The 21,005-nt window shown below is 48.3% G+C and overlaps 3 protein-coding genes across 3 annotated transcripts; 2 read left to right on the top strand and 1 right to left on the bottom strand.

Moving 5' to 3' along the window:
* The first annotated feature begins 12,053 nt into the window (after positions 1–12,053).
* On the top strand, positions 12,054–13,238 carry LOC34618894. Its single transcript, XM_022732209.1, has one exon. The coding sequence runs from the start codon at positions 12,054–12,056 to the stop codon at positions 13,236–13,238; it is 1,185 nt and encodes a 394-aa protein (XP_022589419.1).
* Positions 13,239–14,511: 1,273 nt separating this feature from the next.
* On the bottom strand, positions 14,512–19,497 carry LOC34618895. Its single transcript, XM_026336455.1, has 14 exons — positions 19,231–19,497; positions 18,888–19,019; positions 18,501–18,636; positions 18,109–18,170; positions 17,640–17,790; positions 17,322–17,457; positions 17,119–17,149; positions 16,807–16,892; positions 16,398–16,484; positions 15,969–16,113; positions 15,620–15,775; positions 15,059–15,202; positions 14,874–14,948; positions 14,512–14,667 (listed from the first exon to the last, which is right to left on the bottom strand). The coding sequence occupies exons 1-14, from the start codon at positions 19,495–19,497 to the stop codon at positions 14,512–14,514; spliced, it is 1,764 nt and encodes a 587-aa protein (XP_026192240.1).
* Positions 19,498–20,293: 796 nt separating this feature from the next.
* Positions 20,294–20,761, top strand: LOC34618896. The gene has a single exon (XM_022732211.1). The coding sequence runs from the start codon at positions 20,294–20,296 to the stop codon at positions 20,759–20,761; it is 468 nt and encodes a 155-aa protein (XP_022589421.1).
* The last annotated feature ends 244 nt before the right edge of the window (positions 20,762–21,005 follow it).

A 21,005-nucleotide genomic window follows, 5' to 3' on the forward strand; every position in this document is an offset into this window, starting at 1 on the left:
ATTTTTCTCTGGATTTACTGCCAGTAGGGGGTTGCCGGGGAAGCAGCTGCACGCATTGAGTACAGCTTGTTATAAAGCAGATAAATGGTACTTCGTCGGAAGTGGGTCCTCTCAACGTGAATGGTCACCTTTGCATTGGCTCCACGCGCCATGATGGAATTCCAGGGTATCTCATGTGTAACCCTATAAAAAGGGCGCTTTTGACCAAGCCGTATCATTTACTTTCACAGGGTAGTTCCAGTATGTGATTTGGCCACAGTAGTACGTAGGGCAGATCCTGTCATTATCGGCGCAAACACGCGGGCGCTGTAGGGGGCAAAGCTGCCTTCGAGCGCGTTCCGCGGCTGTAAATAGATGTGATTAGAAAATGGGGAATAGCTGAATTTTTGGTTAGTTTATTCGTATATGTCATGTACTGCACAATAGAGTTCGTTAAACAGGGCAGCAATCAATGTTGTGTACCTGTGACAGGTGCTAGCTGCAAGTGGGGCTAAATTCTATCAGATCCTGGCGATAGAGCAACGCTCACTTTAGCCACACCCCTTTCCTCATGCCGAAATCCGTAGGAGAGAGGGTATGGAGGGGGGAACAAATGTGGAAGGACACTGAGTAGCTTTTTGTGACTTGGCCCGGGGTGCAAGTATGTCCATATGGGCACTCTAGCTGGAAAGCTACATTTGTTAGCATCTAATCGGTGAAATCAGCGATTCCCCCCAACAACTCCAAGGTTTCAGGCGCAGTAAGATGTTGACTTCTTCGAAAATTGTTGCTTGGGTTCTGGTACACTCCTTCGAAAGCCTTCGTAGGAAGACACTGTGCACAGGAAATACAAACGTCATAGAACTTTGTTTAGTGTGTTTTTGATGAGATGCGGCCTTTTTCTGCCATCACCTGTCAGATTCGGCGAGAGGGGAAGGAGACAGCCAGGGTCCGTATTGCTGCACCCTCTGAGCACTCCGTATATTCACAGCAATTTCCATATGGCATCTAACGCTCACCATTTTTAAGAAAAGTTTATTATTTTGGCTGCATGTGCGTTAGATGGTAAGTGCGATTAGATGTGAATGCTTTGAGTGCTCAGGGCGTACAGCAAGGCGTGTGAGGCACCCACCCAGAGACCATTTTTGGGCAGAGTTGAGGAATTCGGGGACCACCGCAAAGACGTTACGGGCTAGGACTAAAGCCCTGACAAGCTCTCTCGCTCTGGGGCAGGTAGTTGGTCTCCTATCCTACTGCCACCATCTACTGACCCAGGCCCCGGAGAGCAATTACTCCTTGAAACGGCGTTAGTAGGTGGGCTGCGGTACTATCCTGACCCTCGTGATTTGGTAGCAAGGATCACCAATAAGGGCCGCTTGAGCGTGTGCGAAGATCTCAAACTAGGTGATCGGTCTACTCAAGCATCCAAAGCAGCCCCGCAAGCTCTACAAAAATGAAGAGCGATTGTTGTCCTGTTCTAGTAGCTAGTGCGAATACGTTTTAAAGACGCCACTGGGATGAATCTCAGTTCCAGTGCTGGCAACATAAGTAAGCCGACTGCTGCGCGCATGCAGTTCAGACCCCAGCACCAATAACACGGATCTTCCTCAGGGATCTGTAGTCCGTGTTTCTAAGAAACGGGCAACGATATAGAATCAACACTTGAAGGCCGTACTGCCAATGATTTTGCGTTGTCCCATATGGTCGTATACATGCCAAGCCGGGGTCTGAGGGCAGTAACTTCACTCCTGGCTTAGCGAATGTTGAAAGCAAAGCTTTTGTATGTCGGTCAACCTCTTGGATGAGTTCAGATTTGTCGAAAGAATTAGACAATTATACGATAGCACAATGCGAAATACTCCCTGATAATTATTTTAATCAATCAAAATTCTCGTTATGTTGTGCTTGGAGATTCTTGCACTCGAGCTGAATTCATTTTACGTGTTGCGGACCCTGAAACGCTACAGGTGCGCAAAGCGCCTGAGTCTTTAGGAGTTAGTGTAGAGCGCACCCTTCTACTGCAGACCAAAGGGGCGAATACGCAGTCGTAGCGCTTGTTGACCGTAAGCGTCCTCGTTCAAGATTCAGATTCAGGGAAAGAAAGGCACTCACCCTGAACCACATAGAAACGACAAACTATGGAAAGAATACCCTAGCAAAATTAAGCACGAATGGCAAACTTGTGAGAGAAAAATTCGGCAAACATAAGTAGCACGTATATAAATATAGCACTAAAGGCCAGCGACAGCCTGCATACGATGACAGTGCAAAGCCTCGCTGGTAAGCATAACTCAATAACCGCCTCTGGGCTACAAGTGGGTGCAAGCCAAGTAATCTCAAGGAGTCATTCACTGCCACCCATACGTAACAATGTAGAGTTCATGGGCTCAAAATTCTAGCTCATGCTTAAGTGAACGACACGAACTACCGTTGCAAGCGAGCCAATGCAGGCCAAAGAACACCCGGGAAGAATGCTTCAGAGCGCATGCAGCTGAAATCGCCACAGGTCCTCTCTTCCCTCCCCTTCTAGAGAAGCGAGCCACCACATATCACTTTTGGTTGCGTCGACTACTAAGCCTCCACATCAGTTTCACATTGGTTGTTCGGTGGTGTCTGCACCTCTGAAGGCTGGTAAAAACCTTCTGCTGTTTTACAGGTTCCTGATGGATTCCTAAGTCACAAAACTCTCCGAAAACCCTTTCCTTATAGTGCAACACCCAAAGTTTGGTTCAAAGCCACCTGTTTCTGTAGTGACGGTCTTCGAGCCCCCTGGTTACATCATATAATATGGGCGTGACGGGTCATGCTGCAAGGGGAGTGTGAAAGTCGGGGTGCTTCAGGCTACTGGAAGGTGAATTTATTGGGTAGCACACTTGTCATTGTGCTTGAAGAACCTGAATGGCCCAATAAAAGGGGCCTAGCTCTTTGCTCTTCAACATAGCTGTGTGAACTGCGTTGAAACCCACACTACAACGCTCTGGCGACAGTTTCCAGAGGGGGGTACTTAGCTGCAGCCGCAATACAAAGTTAGTAGCGTTTATTTGTGTGGTGTCCCGAAATCCCTTCTTCCTACCGCTCAACACACGCGCCTTAGACTTCCAATGTAAATGCAGATGGGTAGGAAGGGTGTGCGTTGCTCCGGCTTTTAAGCATTACGATCATTTACAGTTAGTCGCACATCTCATGTAGTCCATCTTCGCGAAAAGTTGCAAATTTCGTCTTCTTGCGTCGAAGCAATAGTGCTATGCAATGGATAAGATATGTTAACAATACAGCCTGATATGAAATGCCCATGTGTGTCTTTACCCCGTGCAGCTTCCCCTGTCATTTCAACAACTTTCTGTGTTCCGTCCCTGGTCGTCAAGACCATCTTTGTGCAGGACAACAGAAGAGTTCCTGCACTATTCTCGCTCTCCAGGCAGGCATAAAGGGGGGGCAAAGTGCTCTTGGAAGAGGTAAACGTGTGCGTGAACGGCAGAAGCCGGGTTGCCTGCTTGGAAGGCAGGTATCTCAAGCGTTGGGCCACTAGTGTTCCGGCTGACAGAGTCTAGCACTACACTGGACCTTGTGGGTTATTCTGTTCAAGTCAGAGAGCACGCACAGTAGCAAACAACAAACGCGGGACACAAAAAAAGATTGTGGCGGCACGATAACTCGCTTTCGTCGAAGCGCTGCTGCGGAAGTTCTTCCGGGAAGCACCTTATGCCTTTCTGCATATCAGTGTGTAGAAAAGTATCTAGCTATGGAGATCCTTAATGCATCGCCACACTAAATGAGATACACGAATAACAAAGCCAAAGGGCCAGTATTTTTCTATTCTGTAGTTCAATATGACTAGCGCCGTAGCCGGCCGAGTCACACCTAGTACGTTCTGCTCGTATAACATAGGTTGTTCAGTACTCTTACCTCAGTACACCAAGACGTAATGCTGCGTGCCCGTGCGCTAGAGTCTATATACATCTGGTTATGAACGCTCAAAGTGCTTGAAGAGTTTATCAGCATGGACATTAGCTGTTCCTATTCCCCTCATGCCATACGGTGAGTCTTAAGAGCGTATTAAACGGAACCGCCCTTGGAAGGATATGTAATAGCTTGAGCTTAAAATTTTATTAAGCCTGAGGTTAAATGCCTTTCTATGAAGATCGTAGATGGAGCGGTACAGTTGGTGGCACTGCATAGTTTATTGCTGCTGTCCCTGCTGATCCACTGGGTGTGGTTGCAATGGGATTATCTGCTCTCCTCTAGAAGTTTCAAATTTGATTCGCCCATTTGAAAAGTCAATGACTTGATGGATTTGACAACATTTTGAAAAAGATATCGTGTTGTGATGAAGGTAGATAGTGGCGCAACGCTTGTTGAGGAGTCAGAGGCCTGCTACCAAGCTGTTGTAGGTGCAGTCGTACAACAGCTAGTAAGAGGCATGACGCTCTAGACCGCGGAGAACATGTTCGTAGATGCGTCAATAGACGTACGCGAACATAAAACCCATGATAACTATAAGGATGGACACGTAGTTAAAGATATTATCACCCGGTTGAAGTAGCTCCCTTTGTGGACCCCAAACAAAGAGAAATAAAGGCCCCTCCCGCCATGTCCTCTGCAAGCAGAACCACCTCAGATCATGATCCACTCATGCAAAGATAGTCATCTGCCTGCAGGGCTTACTGCAAGCCCTAAATCAGCTGTTTATGCCAATATTAGCTCAACAGCAAGCTTGAGGGGAAATAAGACAGTTGGGGCAGAGAAATTCTTCCGCAGATTCGTTCATTTAGAAATGCTGCTTTCATTCGCAAAAACCCCGTCGAGGAAAATCTGCTTGACCTGTGATTTGTCTTGGGAGTACCTGAGGTGTCACATCAGGTGGTCAAAGGTTGGGCAGCAACTTGGCATTTAGGCCGCCGACCGGTGGAACTTGTACAAATGCTGAATTGCTTGAGGCTTCACAAACAAGCGAGTAGCATTGTCCAAGAACGAAGAGCAGAGTCAGGATGCAGAGCATATGAATGTTAGAGCTGTTTCAATAGGCCATAGCCTACATTCTAAGGTTAACGAGCAATACAATCGGAAAGAGTCCGCGCTCCTACGAGGTCCCTGGCAGCCCCCAACAACACACTTGCTTCTATTATGCGACATTGGTTGAAATGACCCGGAACCGCAAGTGCATGCTAAGCACCAAAGATTTTAAATAAGTGAACTGGGCTTATCAGAAGCATACTGCTTGGTACACAAAAAAGCAGCATGAGGAGAGCGGAATGCCGCCATGTAACCTGTGGTGCATTAACAAGGGCCGCAGAAGCTAGCGCCTCAATTAAGTACCTAATACGGGTCTACTCTATGCTGATAAAAATTCACATCAGTTGCCAATGGTGTTACCCTTGCTTGACACTGGATCTGTAAATCAAGGAGACTGCGCCGAAGTGTACTTGGTCTGTCCACACACAAGAGAGACCTCATCAACTCTGGTTCTTCAACAGGCACCGATCAGAGAGGTCGGCGAAGCTAAGGCAACCAATTGCCACTTTTAATTGAAACCGGCTCTTATCATCATGATGTGTTATTGTTATGCTGGATATATGCAACATGGTGTAATCCTATGTGTGCGATGGGTAACCCGGTGGAAGGCGAGCGTGCGGCTACAGCTGCGTGCTGTAATTGGTCAGTGTGCTGGGACGCGCTAGGAAGAAGGATCTGCTGCTTTCCTCGACAACGCTCTTTCCTTCTCTGGAGATGAGAGTAGAGCGGGGGCCCCTAAACGGAAGGCAGAGCCTTCGTGCTGGCCGCTCGAAAGCACTTCAAGAGATGAGGTTCTAAGCATAAATCTCCTCTCACTGGCTCTGAAAGTGGTTCTCTATTTGAAGCTCGCATTGGTAGTTTAGTCAAGAGGAAGCAAGCATAAGCAAGTAAAAAGTATGACTTCGCAAAATAAATTAAATAATGACGAGCTACCAGCAGGCCGACTACCTAACGCGCGTGTTGTCCGTCGTACTGAGCTTGTCTTCGGGTGTGCCCCAAGCAATGTTCCACAGTATCGGAAGCCCTCACAGCATAGATAGAGACTTCAGTGGCAGGTTGATGATTTGCTCGGAAAAGGCAAGCTGTGGAAGCTTACTAGTGCTTTCGGGCAAAACATGTTGTTGGTGTAGGACAATGACGATGGAAGGCTGCAGGTGTCCGTAATTTCAGGCCCTCAACAAGACCACTATGAAGCAGAATTTCCCAAGGCCTCATATTGAAAAATTCTCTGACAAAGTACACTGCTTATCGTTTGACTATTGACTTCATAAACGCCGTCTTACAAATTGCTGTTCACCCAGATGGCACGCGCAAAGTGGCATTCCGTGCTAGCACTCGCAAACTCGAGTGTATGTGTATACCTTTCGAACTTGATACCGCCAGAGCTGAACTACAGCACGTAAACAGGCAATTTTCATGGGCTTTTTGAGTGGGGGATATATGCTGTCTACACTAAAGAAGTCTCAGTATTTACCCAAAACTTTGAAGATCATCTACACCAACTACGGCGTGCGCTTCAACTGTTACGCGACAGGCAGTGGTATTGTGAAAAAACGCGAATGCTCGTTTTTCATATAAAATGTCGCGGTTGCTATCAATCGCCCTGTATGGGCTGCAGAGATTGAGCCAGATCTGGCAAGCATTGGAGCAGTCAAGGCGTGGCCTATACCCCTAGGCAGCCTCAGGGACATTACAAAATTCTATGGCTTGCATCTTGCCACCAAAATTCTGTTCCTGTAGCTGCTCAGAATGCTGCTCCTCTAATCGAACCTCTTCGAATAACGCAAAGTGGTGCCTGGATAGATGAAGCTTTTCCATTGCACGGACGCCTATCAGCTGCCCCACAAATCTTCCAGCACTTACAGTGCTCAATTTCGAGGGTAATTTTTTCCCAACAGTCCATGTTAGTGATGCTCAGGCCAGTGCTATTCTCTACCCAACGACCACAAGCTTCCCTAAACACCAGATTATTGCATGTTGTTCTCATCATTTCACCGAAAGCGGGCGGCGGTCTCTCTTGCGGGAACTGAAACACTATGCGATTAAGGTAGGGGGTGAACGTTTCCGACAGCACTGACGCAGCGTCATTTCATTATCTAGAAAGGCCATCAGTCTGCATGTATCTTGCGTAAAATTTTAGGCGCTTGATCACCCTGCAGCTGCATCAACGCTCTTTCACGGCGCCCCAGCTGTTCATAATCATGCAGCGTAGCCGCTCTTGTCTGTAATGTTTCACGGTTGCTGTCGAAATTGCATGAGACTTATCCTCTAACACCTACGCCTCCGCGGTCATCGCTACCATTTAGGGTGGCAAAGGGTGATCCGCTACCAACTACGGCATTGGAGATAGTCTACTGTGGCTTGAAACAGAGCGCACACTATGTCGCTCGCACAATCTGATTTCTCTTCGAGATGCCGGTTGGAAAAAAGCACATAATCTCGCTTTTTCGGGACATGATGTAGTTTAACGTACAGTGTAAAAGCTCTCATAGCAAGCATTGGACCCTGAGGGGCGCCCTCCGAAAGGGTAGTAAACACTCTGATGCCCAGTCCTTGCAGCTGAAGACCAGCAAACCTGCTAGACTCGACCTTTCGCACATACTTCTGAATCCTAGAACTTGGACTGATCTTCCTATAGAAACATTCTTGGACTGCCGGAATTCATGTGTGAGGTAAGCATATACGTCGCTGTTTATAGACCGCGCAAACTTATTCGCTTCATCCTTTTCCCCAGCCCTGCCACGGCTCGACAAGTCGTTCAATTACTTTAGCTCATGTTCCTAACAGTAGTGCACAGTACTACAATAGCATGAGCTTGTCAATGAGGGCCCAAGCTTAAAAAGAGGAAAAGCATGAGTGGAAAAGCGTCGAAAGGAAAAGTGGCCAGACGAATATCTAATAGAATCTTGGAGACAAGTTCGATATGCAGCCAATGACCAAATGCGGCTGTGCAGGTGGAAAAAAGACAGAGGAGTATGTTTGAGAGTCAGTCTATTCAACTGAGGTTTTTGAAAGCGCATTTTGTTGAAAGGATGGATTTTCATTCATTAGACTTAATATAGTGTTTGATTGAATAGTGATCTCTACACATCGCCCGCAGGTCGTTGCTTTTAGCCCACCAGCATACGTGCGCTCTAGGAAGCTGCCAGGATTTCCTAGGATTATCATTCTAAAGAGAAGTGCACTGTTCGCTATTGCGTTCTGGCATGTCTTTGATGCCCGGCTACAAACTTTATTCTAATTTGACCTCTACGGGTCATTCTTAGGCAGGTGGACAAGGAGAGAAGACCAATGGCGCTCAACTCATTTTTTGGACTCTGAGCTCACAAAGAACCAGTTGATTGAATGAGCTGCTCCTTGTTCTGAGCGCACGTATAACACAGCAGTAAGCTTCCCGACCCTTTGTTCTCCATCATACCTAGCTTACACTGAGAAGCATCTCATCGATCCATGCCTGGACCTGATGGTCCTAGGTCAGTAACCACCGCCTAGCAACGGAGAGCGTCAAAGAACTGCTGGTTAAAGCATGTGATTTTATGCACAAAGCTTTGAAAAATTAGCAAAAGAGAATGATAAGTGGCCGTTGACTGTGCGTTTAGGCCTGAAGATCTGCTCTTGGCGAACGGGCGCAGCATAATGTGATCAGACGATGAAGCTCACGACCAAGTAGCTAGGATCATTGGTCATCATGTCAAGAACCACTGTTGCTTTTGCTGTATCGACTTCGTTAGAAGTTGGAGGTGCCGTAGAGCTATCAGTATTGGCCCTCTAAAGAAGTGTCGAATTTCCCCAAGTGTTTGCGGACGATGCAGCGAGGGCAGGAGACATGCATTGAGGCGAAGGACTCCCAGGAAGCCCCAGAAATGCTGGGTTCATGGATGGTGAGGGCTAAGGTATATCGGACGAAAAATCCTGGTATAATGGTGTGAGGGACGCCAACGTTAATGGCTGACGGAGGAGTTTTCGGGGCCGTCGTTTTCTTTCGGGGGATTTGTGGCTTTTTGGCTAACTGCAATGGGCATCATGGACAGTACCTCTCGCATCGAATGAGGATACCCATTCCACAGTATAAATAGTTCCTGGTCACTAGTTCCAAGGTGCTCTCTACACTGTGACTCATGACGAGGCACTCTTGGGTAAGTTGTCTCGAGATTTTTCCTTATTCATTTTAGGGGGGACTCGAAGTCCACTGTGCTGCATGCGCCAGCTGTTGTGGCATGCCCAGCCTACTCTTTGAGGTGGCCTCGCTGGACAAGTGTATACCTTGATTTTCTCTACAAATTTATCTCTCTTCTTTTCTCTCATAGTAGGAGGCTCGCACATTTCAGCGCTGCGACAGGTATGATACGTTGCGTCACTGCGATCTTAGTACTTTGATTCCTGGTTCTTTGGTGGCTGAATTGTGTGTCGTCTTTTGCTTCCACCTTTCATTACTAGCCAAAGCTTACTTCCTTTCTCATCGGCACTGGCATTTTGCGTTTTTGCCTGCTTGGGGACTGGTAATAGGGCTGGGACTTTTCGTTTGCCATGCATACAGATGGTCTCGACGTATAGATATGAAAGTTGACAGAGTGTGCTCGAAATGTGGGAGGAAAATGCAGCGTGGCATAGCTACACCCAGCTAGTTTCAAAGATACTGGAAAAGTTTTGCTAAGAATTGTTTAAAAATCGACTAATTGGACAGTCCGTTGGTATATCCTATTTAGTGCCAAGTACGGAAAGCTCGATACAGGAGGGCGTAATTGTGTGAGCTTGTGTGCTGGATATTGTGCACAGCGCTTCTGAATGAGCGGGGTTTTTGGAGTGGGCCGTTACGGCGCCCTTGCTGTCCACTTTCCCTCATATCGGGAATCCAAATGAGCGTGGGCAGGAAAAAAGGGGAGGTTTCTTTCAAAACACGCAATAAATTTTTACTAAGTTTGAATTGAGTCTGGATTTAAGAGTCTCCGTAGGAGACCTTAGGTGCGGTCTTACAAGTGGAAGAGAAGTGTAAATGTGTAGTTTAGGATGCCACCTATACGCGGCAGTGCATGAGTGGAGTAGCGACAGCATGGAACCATTTGACGTTTTCAACTGTTATGTTCCATCTAGGGGCACCAAAGAGGAGACATTTTTAGTCTCAAACCGAGTGCAGCAGATTACAGTAAGTTTATATGTGTTCCTCCCAGAACGGTTCATTCTACTCCTGGGCCCAATGAGCTCCAGCAGGAAGTGAGGAAGAAAAGCTAGCAAGCGTTTTGCCTTATTTAGGGGGAATTCGAAAAATTCGAATCCATTTAATAGCTGGCTAACCCTTGTTTAATCACTTTCTACTACTTCATAAATGATAAAACGAAGAACTATTTTATTGTTAACTAATCGGTTTGCCTGTCCGTACAACTTGTTTATTCCAGAATAATATAGGCTCGATACAATAAGATGCAATGTTGTATGCTCGTGCACGATGATATGCGAAACTAGCTGTGAATGCTTGGAGTACACAGAGGATGCAGCTAAGTACGCCCTGGCACTCCATCTCCCCTCGCATCAGGAACTTTGGGGGGAGAAGTCACAAAAAAGGAGGAAAGGGACCACTTTTGAAAGGCAAAGTATTTTTATCAGGCGTATATTGGATCTGGAGTTAATTGTCTGCATACGGAAACGGTCACATGGAGCTTTATTCTGTTGCACAGGGCAGCTATGAGGCCAGAAGTAAAAAATATTCATTCTCATACTACTGCACTAGCCCATGGCCTTAGCAGACTGCATATAAAAATAACCCAGGCAATCGGTCAAACCTTAATCAATTCTTAGGTGGGCATAGCTAGTGCCATAGAATGGATAGCAATAACTAGAAGTGCGGTATTTTGACTGAGGATGTCGCGGCAGTGCAGAACGGCGATATGCTCAACAAGAACAGGGTTTGCCAAAAAGACTTCTGCAGTAGAGATAGATCTAAACGCCTGCAGAGACGGGGCGCCAATGAGGCATCTGAGAGCTCCGACCAGCCCAGTGACATCAATCCATCGCTTCCTAGATTATTATTTTATCAGGACGATGCAACGAATGGCTTTGTACTTGAAGACGATTCAATATACGAAGCCAAAGTCGGATAGCTATATCTCACTTTTATGTAAGATGTGAACTGTAACTCCACTTCGTCTAGTACACCCAAAGAAACACTGATGTTTGTTTTGCTTAATTTCTCTCCAGCGGCATGGATATCTGTGTTTAACAGGAGAGCTTAGTTGCTCATATTATCGAGAATGCATAATGGCGGTGCGAAAGGAGCAAAAAAATGGAAAGTGCACGCAATCGGATTTCCGGCCACCCCGAGGCTCGATCGCCTGGGGGGCCTGGAGTGGCCCTGCTCCTGGCCTCTTCGAATATGCTTTGCGCGACTGTTATTGTGGCTTGTGCCAAAATCTTATTAGAAGCGTCTGTTTGCTTTTCTGGTGCCTCACAGTCTTACTGTTCCCGCATGTCCCCTGTCTTTGCGTTGATCCTCACAGCCTGTTGCACTCGACCTGGAGTTGAGGCCTGAAAGGCGGCAGCACAGAGGATAGCTAATCTCCCTTCTTCCACGCGCAGGCTCGTTTATCCTATATGCAGGATCTGGGGTGTTGACAGTACAATCAGTGGCAAGCACCGGCTTTGCGATTCCAGCCTCCCAACCGTAACCGCGTTGATCTTATTCAGGCTATTTGAGGATTGAAACCAGCACACCACCTTTCGCCCCCTCACAGAGTTACTTATGTCAGTTCCATCTCCTTCTCCCCCCTCTCCAGGCCCCTTTTGGTCTGAGTGTAGTCCTTTCCCTCGAATTCTCCTGCGCTGAACGTGCACTCCCGCAACTAGCGTCGGTTGGAAACGACGTGAATTTGCCGCATTACGAAGCAACGCAGCTGCAGCGGTATCGGTACCGCTGCTGCCGCAGCATTGCTGACGATTCTTCTTCAGCTGGGCTCCTGGGTATCCGGTTGGACAGAAGGAAGACGGTTAATGGGGCTCGGTAGAGAGCAGAGCAAGCGGGCCACCGCATCAGGATCAGAAAGAGGGGGAGAGCAAAGGGCAAGACGATAATGCTGGAGAGGCTTTTGAGGTTCTGGGGCCTGCCCCTTTGGACTGTGTGCCCCGGGGCAGAGCCGCACCTACGGCGTCGGTATCTGACATTCTCCTGTCCTTCCCCAGGGATGTGCTGGTTGCCTCTTCCTCAAGGGGTCTTGGGTTTGAGGCTGCTTTTAGACGCTTTATTTTATTGGAAGATAGGCTGGATCATTTTTGGTTTGGTGATAACCACTGCGCACCTCTGCGTACTATGTTATTCAGCACTGTACGACGAGCTTAAGACGACCCGTTACTTCCCACTCCTCGTGATGATGTGCACCCTTGGTTTCATTCGTCTCATATGTTGCTGCATCATTTTTGAGCGCATAAGAGACCTGCGAGTAGTGTGGTGGTCCCGACCAGTGGTGGGGGAAGTTATGCAACTCTTGAAGTGTGCTTGTTGGCAGGTGGAACGTATGGCTTCGTGTGCATCTTCTTGCGTCATGTTTGCCGCTCTGCATGTTATGTACACTGAGGGCAGCTGCACTAGCACCGCTCCTTTCCTGTGTCGTTATATGTCAGTAATAATCCTTTGCTTCCTCTCCCTCCTCGGGCCGAACGTGGTAGTGTTGCTAGGCACCATCGCGGCCTTTATCTGCGTCTGCTGCACCACGGAGGCGCAGCTGGCAGTACTCTTTGTTAATGAACCGATTGCGAACTACAGCCTTCCCTCTCGTATACTCCACAAGCTCAAAGAAAAAACGTGGTCTCAGCTGCAGTGCGCATACACCACATTGTCAATCATGTCTGCCCCGTATCCTGGGGTGTTGGACTCGGCTATTTGCTCTATCTGCCTATGTGAATACCGGTCAGAAGATCTGATCCGCATCCTTCCGTGTGGCCACCTATTTCATTCTGTGTGTATCACTAGGTGGTTCCGATCACGTGCTTCTTGCCCCTTGCGGTGTCACCTCAACTTCTGTACCGGCGAAATCGAGATATCTAGACGGACTGATATAGAGGCGCAGCAGGAGTGGGCATTAGAGTCAAGTGAAGAGCAGGAGCGGCTTTCTTCGTCCTACTACGTGCCCCAGGTATCGGAAGAGAGAGGAGCAACGACTCCCTCGGAAGAACAGGAAGATCAGCAGGCAGAAGGCACAGCAGGACATGCTGAGCAGGAGCATCACTTTAGTGCAGTGGATAGCAGATACCCGGTTTAACCGAACAGGGTTGTGGTTAAATGGTGGAGTCGCGTATGGGGGTGTTTTGCAAAGCATGTGATCAAACCGGTCACACTAGTTTTGCCTTCCCCTTCATGGATAGGCAATATTGAGGTCGGTCAGATTGCCAGCAAGAGCCTTCTCAGCAATTTTGAAAAGGCCGCTTTGGCTAGCCGCAGCAACTTCAAACGACTTGCCTAGAGTGAAAGGAGCAAAAGCTTCTATCGAAACTCAACTTGTTCTGTTAAAATGCATGCCTCAGCACCCGCACCAACACACGGGCCATAGGTGGCCTGCTGAAGGAAGACTGGAGAATAGTTTTTCTTTTCTGATCATTTCGGTCGCAGTCACATGAATTCCAATTGCATCTTCTGTCGCTATGGGATCTGGTTTGCTCTAGGGCTATGAGAATTGATGGTCGGGTGTTACTAGTGCGGATTACTGAATCCGTGACCCCCCCGAACAGTCAATAGTCATTCTGGGTCTCGTTTCCTGGAATGCTAAATTCCTTGAGCTTTGTACAATCGGGTTGTGTTGCCCCAGCACGTAAGCCGGATTTTCGCTCCTGAATGTGGCCGCAGCAGTTGGTTGCTGCCGTACCTGCAGGATGCCCGAATTTAGGTGGCTTTGGTCTCTACGTAGTGCGGCAGCATTCAATGCGTACACGAACTGGCGGTTGGCAGATTCTAACACACAATATTCGTCCAGTACAGCCAACAAACACCAACGCATCCTAGGCCCATGAGCAGTGCGAAAGAAAGAAAACGAATCCGTTTCCTGGATGTGCACTGCCGAGCTCGTAGAGCATGGTAGTCTTGCGCCCAATTATTGACAGACGGTCACCCGGAGACTGTGCTCGTGCCTCATAGCTGCACATGCACTTATTGATGCCAGTTCTTTTATATAGTAAAGCTCGACTTGCTTCTCCACCGCTAGAGGTGTGTCGCTTTACACCAGAACGACGCAAGGAAAACGTACATAGTCCTGCCACCCCTTTAAGGCGTTCGGTGGTGGTGGCAGTAACCTCTCCATCGAGACTTCATATACGCATCTACTATAGATTGCTGCATACAGTATTCCCAGACCACCCAGAGTTTCCGTTGCTGGCAAATATCGCCATATGGCCCACACACCTAAACAGAAATCGAGTTTAAACCACATTAGTTAGCTCCTTCGCCGGCCGGCTGGACTTAGGAGATGGCACATGTGCATGTGCCACCTCCTAAAGAAACGAATATATCAAGTGGTTTACATTAATAATTTTCACTCCAAGTTACAAATTGGCCGCGAATGCAGAAGCTATCTTCGTCAAACCACCGGCGAAACTCCACCAGCTCTGCGAGCTTCTCCGTTGAAAAGTAGCATGACTAATGCGCCGCCATAGCTTTGCCATTCGTTTAGCACTTGAACTGTTTGGAGCTGTCAGGATCTGAGGAGGAAAAAAATATATTAAGGAAGAGTAGAGAACAGACATTCACAACCAAGGGAAGGCCAATGCTAGTAGCCACGAACTACAGTCCAGGTAGTGCCTCGCAGAGGCACACTGCCCAAGCACAAGTCTTCTCAGTGAACAGCTATTGCGGATGCACCCTGTAGCAAAGACCCTAGTCTCCTGTGAGTGCGTATACAGCTTACCATGTGAGTAAAGTTTAAAATAGGTGCGCGGACGACCGACTTAACCGGCCTCTTGAAGCCAAAGCAGTTTCCAATCTAACAGAAAACAAATGCCACAATTATGAATGGGCCACTGGGTGGTAACAGGCTCTAACACAGATACAGAATGTCAGTATACTTCGGGCACAGTATGATGAATGCCGTACAAATCCTATTCCAGAGTTCAGGTTGTATATGTTAGAACCTGGGCGACCCCCCCATATTAACGACGGAAATGCAATGCTGAGCTTGCTGTCCGTGTTGATATGTACAGCACCGTATTCCAGGTCCGCTATTGCCTGTTCAACAGCCTGCAAGAACACGCAGCGCCATAGCCCAGAGTTCCCAAGAAGCTCCTCACAGAAAACTGTTCGTGCTGGCATACTAGACAACAATTGGTTTGGGGTCTAGAAGGCACCCGTTGCCAGCAACCTTTCCGCTAAAGAACATTCAAATATTTTTATCTTAGCCATGCATTATTCTGCAGGAAGAGAACGTGCAGTCGATGGTGGGGAATGAATAGGTTTCTTGAGGCGGGCGACATGCCTACTGTCCAATAAAAACATCTTTAGAAGTCGAGTAAATACAAACCTAGAAATCGATGCAGACTGCGGTATAATTAGTAATCCGAGCATTTGGTAGCCCTCGAAAACATTGAAACCAGAAGAATGATGGATTAGGAACACTTGTTCGAAATTTTAGAAGCAAGAAACCCGGAAACAGCTTACCTGTTCCTCTTTTGGTGTAATAGGCTTCACTGAGACGCTGACAGAAAGACCACCGTGCACTTTTTCATTGGCATATTTAACTGCAACGGGAAGGAACGCTTCAATGGTCCCGTCCGTATCCAGTTGCACTTCACCGCAGCACGGAGAGAAGGTTTCCTGAATGAGCAAGAAGTCGGGAATGCGGATAGAGGAATCGATAGGAATGGGAGGATCCCATAAAAGACTGTCAAGGAGGCATTACTGTAGACAAAAAGAATTACATTCTGCACATGAACCTGTGCTCTCTGTTTCAGATAGATTCAAGGGAAGTTGCTGCCCATACTTCCAAGTAACGCTTCTCAAGGCTAACCTGCTGGGTGAAGAAACAATCCTCAGGAAGGTCAGTGGCGAAAATAATACACTTTATGTCTGTATCTTTTGAAAGAGGGCATTGAACTTGAATCTCGAAATCCTCCGGTTTCCTTCCCAATTCCATAAGTTGTCGCTTGGTTGACCTAAAGACGCAAATGACAAAACTTAAATTTTAAACCCTCAACCCGAATCTTCTTCGACCTGAGTCTCGCTGCACATGTAGGCGTGTGGCAAAAAGGAACATCTGCAGCAACGATTTCTTGGTAGTAAGCACATTTAAACCGTCGATCCAAAAACGCCTTTCCGCTTCGCTCAATCATTTTACTGCACCTTCCCAAAATGCAATGCTGAGGCAGAAGGGAACACGGATATAGAACGTTATGCCAACTAAAGAGTGGTCCAAGGTCGGTGCTCTCATGCCACTGACTCCATCCGTGCAACAAAGTCCGGGTAGTAACACCCAACGTAGTTGATCTCGTTAATGCACATCTGAATCAGCTGCAAGAACTCTTTCCTGCGCAGAGAGAGAGAGAATCTGGCATATTATATACCTTGTGGGCCCACTTGAATCTGGTCAAGCCTCAGTCGCCGTACAACCAGGACAGACGTAGTGAAGAAGTAACAGTACAATTCAAGGTGTATGGACAACCATCCGATACTGTAGTTCAGGACAGATAGTGCCAAATGAACATTAAAAGATCCTCTAGTGGTACAGCTCCTGAAATATCAAGAAAACAGCCTCGAAACTTACATGCGCCACCCAGGGGCATGCGATATCGCATTTAACATGCAACGTCTTTACGGTATTCATCATCTGTGTTGCAAAAGTAGCTTGCCTCTGAGGCCAATTCTTGCAGGTTACGAGGACTTGCGGATGCGCGCAGATATGGGCTCCGTTAAAACTCATAGCGGCAGCGATCGCCTGAGTGATCACTTGCGCAAATAAAAATTTTCGGATTATTTCACTGCGCTAGAGGGTACACGTGATCACTTCTGCTTTTATGCGTTGACGCCCCAGAAGATCTGCCGAATGTCCCACTTCATATATAAGAAGTAGCGTGCAAAAAAGTAAACTGCTTGACTTTGAAGGACAAATTTCGAAGGACAGATGGAAAGTGTCACAGATGTATCAGGAAGCATAAGCTTACGGAAGCATGCCACTTTAGCTGCCTCTGCGACCTACTCAGACAATGCAGCATAGTACATCACATTCGAACGGCTATCCTCCCTACTGTCTAGATCATAGACCCTTGGCCCTCAGTGAAAGCATCAGCATCCCAATATCCCCTAGCCAACTGAGTGCAGTGATATAGCATGCACAAAATGAAAGCCTCAGTGTGGTGTGGCTTGCCATTTGCCTGGGCAGATAATCCATGGCGTGCAGTTCCCCAGTTCCACAGTCATATCCTTATTGAGCAGTGGCTCTGCTGGGGAGGAAGGGGGTGTAGGGGAGCCCCAAAGGATAGTATAGGCAGTGGCCGCTGACCCTGCGCACAAACAAGCACATGCCCCCGCGAAAGTGCGTGACATACAGTCCAGGTCAATGGCTGGTATGCTTATCCGATAGAAGCAACGCATGCTCCCGGTTCCCTGTGCGCTTTACTAGAATTTGGAAGCCTGCAAATGCCCCTCGTGAAACGGGGGCAGGAGGGGCGGCCGGTGCTCCCACCTGTCATGTACCATTTGTCGACCTCTGGGTGGTTCAGCAGAGCCTTGCCCTCATCGGGACCGCCATAAATAAAGGCAGCGTATCCATTTTCAGTCAGAGGCGCGAAAACTTTATTCAAAGGATCCAGCAAAAGAGAATTATATGGGCTCACCTGAACAGACAGAGGTTTTGAACTTCCGGTTGAAAACAGGTGCGCATGATGCAGCCCCCTAAAGGGCAATCGCTAAGTATTCAAATCCGGTCACAAGTAGGAGTGCGCCTACGCTGACTCCCCAAAATTTCCCGATGGCCCTTGTGCAACCAGAGAATACAGCAATCCTTTATTGCAGAACACCGTGTGCATGCTTTTAAGTGCTTTTACCTACAGGCCTTGTGCTTCTCGCCAAGGCCTGAAGAGCTGCATTTCGCAGGTTTTGCGTCCACAGGTTATCAGCCAATACAGGCGTGTAGCGGGGTGGATCTCGCTTACCTTGTACACGCAAACTCTATTTTCTATGAATAGAGAAGTCAGCAAATCTATGGGCCCATCGACTGCAACAAAAAGCAAAACGGCTGGCGTGGCAATGCACCCTCCGTCCCATCTGCCGGAACTGTGACTATTATCGTGCTGCCACCCCGAACGAGAACACTGAAATTCAGCATTAAATCAGTGTGCAAAGCGGCATGATTTGCTTGCACACAACCACAGATGCAGCCATATTCGCGGTGCGTGATGCACGAATTCCGTTCAAAACGATGCACACAACAAACGCATCCCACTAGTCGGACTGGGTTCTAGCTATATGCTCTTTTTCGGGCAAACGGCCCAACGCCCTAGATCGTGCGCCCTTTGGCCTTTGAATCTCCAAAGTGCGTGCCCACAGTTGCCTGCGCCCAAAATAGCTGAGACTCCGGGGGGTTTCTCGTGTAGCATCTCCTGTTCGACGGGGCCCTCCACCATCAACTCCATGGACCCGTAAGTCACCAAAGTCGTGTGCAGTAGACCTTGAGGACCAACCTTCGAGAGGCGCAAATTGCACATGACAACCCGCCATTAATTAGCCACAGTCGTAGTCAGGCGCTCGAAGACCTTTGGGCAATCGTTGGATTCTAGTGGCCTGCTTTCTTTATGGGCATGAGAGACCACTGCTTCTATATCGGAGATACAAGTAGTGGGTCCGGGGAGCGGAAAGCGGGAAGCCTTTACACTGAAAAGTGAAAGAAGCGCGGAACCCCATGACAGGTTGTTTTATCATCGGAGTGCATTACCTTCACAAGGAATCGCTGCGGCTTCCCTTCTTCAGTCGGCATCTCCCGTACTGCCACAGGCTTCGGCGGGGCCCCCGTCTTAACGACCGCTTCAAAGTACTCGCGAATGATGACCAGCCAGTTTCCAATAAGCTGAAAACACCGTCACCATGCAGTAAAAAATGCCTCGATTTCAGGCCTCCAGTGGGGGAACAAACTCTTCAACCATGAAGCTACCCAGGGCCCAGAATATGCCATAAACTGTTTGACTCTGCAGAGCCCGCTTATCAATCAAAATCCAAAATTCGATCCTGCAGGTACACTTTAAAGGCGAAAGGTACGGATTAGAGTTATCCGAAAGTACCATGCTCGAGTGGAGCCAGTGGGTAGACCTGGATGAATTTTGCAACGCCGTGAGCTCATGGGGTTCCAGGGCGTCGTACGCTGGCGCAGTGTCTGTCTCGCCATCCCTCTTGATTATAGAAGCCTCCTGAAGCTCTTCACAGTGGGCATATAGGTTGTCCAGGAGCAAATCCAGGATCTCAAGCTTCCGGGCGGGGGACAAACATGCCCACTCCGTCTTCTTCGCAGCGACACGGGAGATTGCCTCATTCATGTCTGCCGTTGCCATTTATTCGATTAGATGCGTTAGATCACAGGCTTTACAGCAAGTGTAATGGATGCAACCGAGGGAAAATACAGGAAGATCTATCGGACGCCCGTCGGGGGTAGCGAAGAACTTCCTTGGATGTGAGGTGCTGGAAGACGAAAAAATTGCAGGATAATTTGGTTAAGGTGGATGGAAGAGACCAAGGAAATGCCTTAGTTCAAGGCACAGTGGAAAATAATGGTGGAAGGGGGACGCGAGCATGCGCCGACAGCTGGAACACACAGAAGGGATAGGCTCAATGTTGATGTGTAGATGGAGTCTCTATTATTCCTGCTTTTGAAGGGCATGACTATACTACGACTTGATAACTCATTAAACGCGAAGAGATGCGCAATGGCCGAGGAATGGCGCCTAGCACAACATTTATGAGAAGGAGTAGGTGATCACACGACGGGTGAGCTGCTCCTGACTGTAGCACCTAGTGTACATCCAATGTCTAAATTTTTTTTGTGATGCCTTCCTACAGTGTAGAAACTTCGCGTCAGATGGCAGTTGGAAGTCTGCATGGCTTCAATGTGTTACTCCCGCCAGTACACCTCCCAGGCGCCTCGTGCCCGGACACCCATGCACTCACTTGTTCAGTTGCATGCGGCAACCGAGATCCATTTGTTTCGCTTCCGTTTGCTGCTGTATTTTTATATATTTCTGAGCTCTAATACATCTGAAGCTGCATAAACGTACACAAGACGGGCACTCTTCGCACACTTTCTTGTGTTACTCTCCTCCCCCTCGCCTCCCTCTTTCACATTTTCCCATAATGGATTACGCCGCTTCGGCAGCATCTGCAGCTGCTACATCAAGCGGCATCGGTGGCATTAGGCGGGTAGCGTGCTTAGACGGTGGCTTGCTGAACAGCTCCCTACAAGACGGCTATGGACCCTCCGCTGCCAATGTTCGTGGGGCCCCCCCATCCAGTGGAGTGGCCCTGCACCCTCTTGAGTTACAACAGAAGAAGTACCTCCATGAGCTTGAGCGGCAGCAATTGGAGCGTGTAACAGCGGCTTTTGGCGCACATGCGGCTCTCCGTCTTAAAACAGAGCGCGAGATGTGCGCAACGACACAGCGCTTGCCTGGCCTTTCCTCTTCCCTCTGGGGCCTTCAGACCGTAATGGCTCTGGACGACCAAATAATAACCGAGGATTACCTTGGTAGGGACAAACCAGAGACGGAGGGAGGACCCATGCTGACTGTGCACGACTCTATTGAACGCGCCATGGGAATTTGATCGAAACCAAAGTGGACACAAAGCGGAGGACCAAACGGCGCCAGTCACCGCCAGCCAGCGTCTATCTGTAACAGGCCTGCGGAATTCACATTTAGGGGCTTGTGATGGAGGGAGGGAGCTAGTGAGGCACTGAATATTTATGGCTGGGGCTTCCGCACCTCACTGCTGAGGACAGCTGGGGCCCCCCCTGTGGGTGTCCGTGTTATCCAGAGGGGCATCACATATTGACGCTCCCTCTTTTGCT

The sequence above is a fragment of the Cyclospora cayetanensis genome, unplaced genomic scaffold (assembly GCF_002999335.1).
Source record: "Cyclospora cayetanensis isolate NF1_C8 unplaced genomic scaffold, CcayRef3 CcayRef3_contig_13, whole genome shotgun sequence".
Lineage (NCBI taxonomy): Eukaryota > Apicomplexa > Conoidasida > Eucoccidiorida > Eimeriidae > Cyclospora > Cyclospora cayetanensis.

Coding starts and splice junctions, on each gene's coding strand:
- LOC34618894 (XM_022732209.1), top strand. CDS start 12,054: ATGCTGGAGAGGCTTTTGAGGTTCTGGGGCCTGCCCCTTTGGACTGTG.
- LOC34618896 (XM_022732211.1), top strand. CDS start 20,294: ATGGATTACGCCGCTTCGGCAGCATCTGCAGCTGCTACATCAAGCGGC.
- LOC34618895 (XM_026336455.1), bottom strand. CDS start 19,497: ATGGCAACGGCAGACATGAATGAGGCAATCTCCCGTGTCGCTGCGAAG. Junction 18,637..18,887: donor CGCAGCGATTCCTTGTGAAG/GTAATGCACTCC, acceptor CGCCTCTCGAAG/GTTGGTCCTCAAGGTCTACT. Junction 16,893..17,118: donor AGCTAAAGTGGCATGCTTCC/GTAAGCTTATGC, acceptor GTGATCACTCAG/GCGATCGCTGCCGCTATGAG.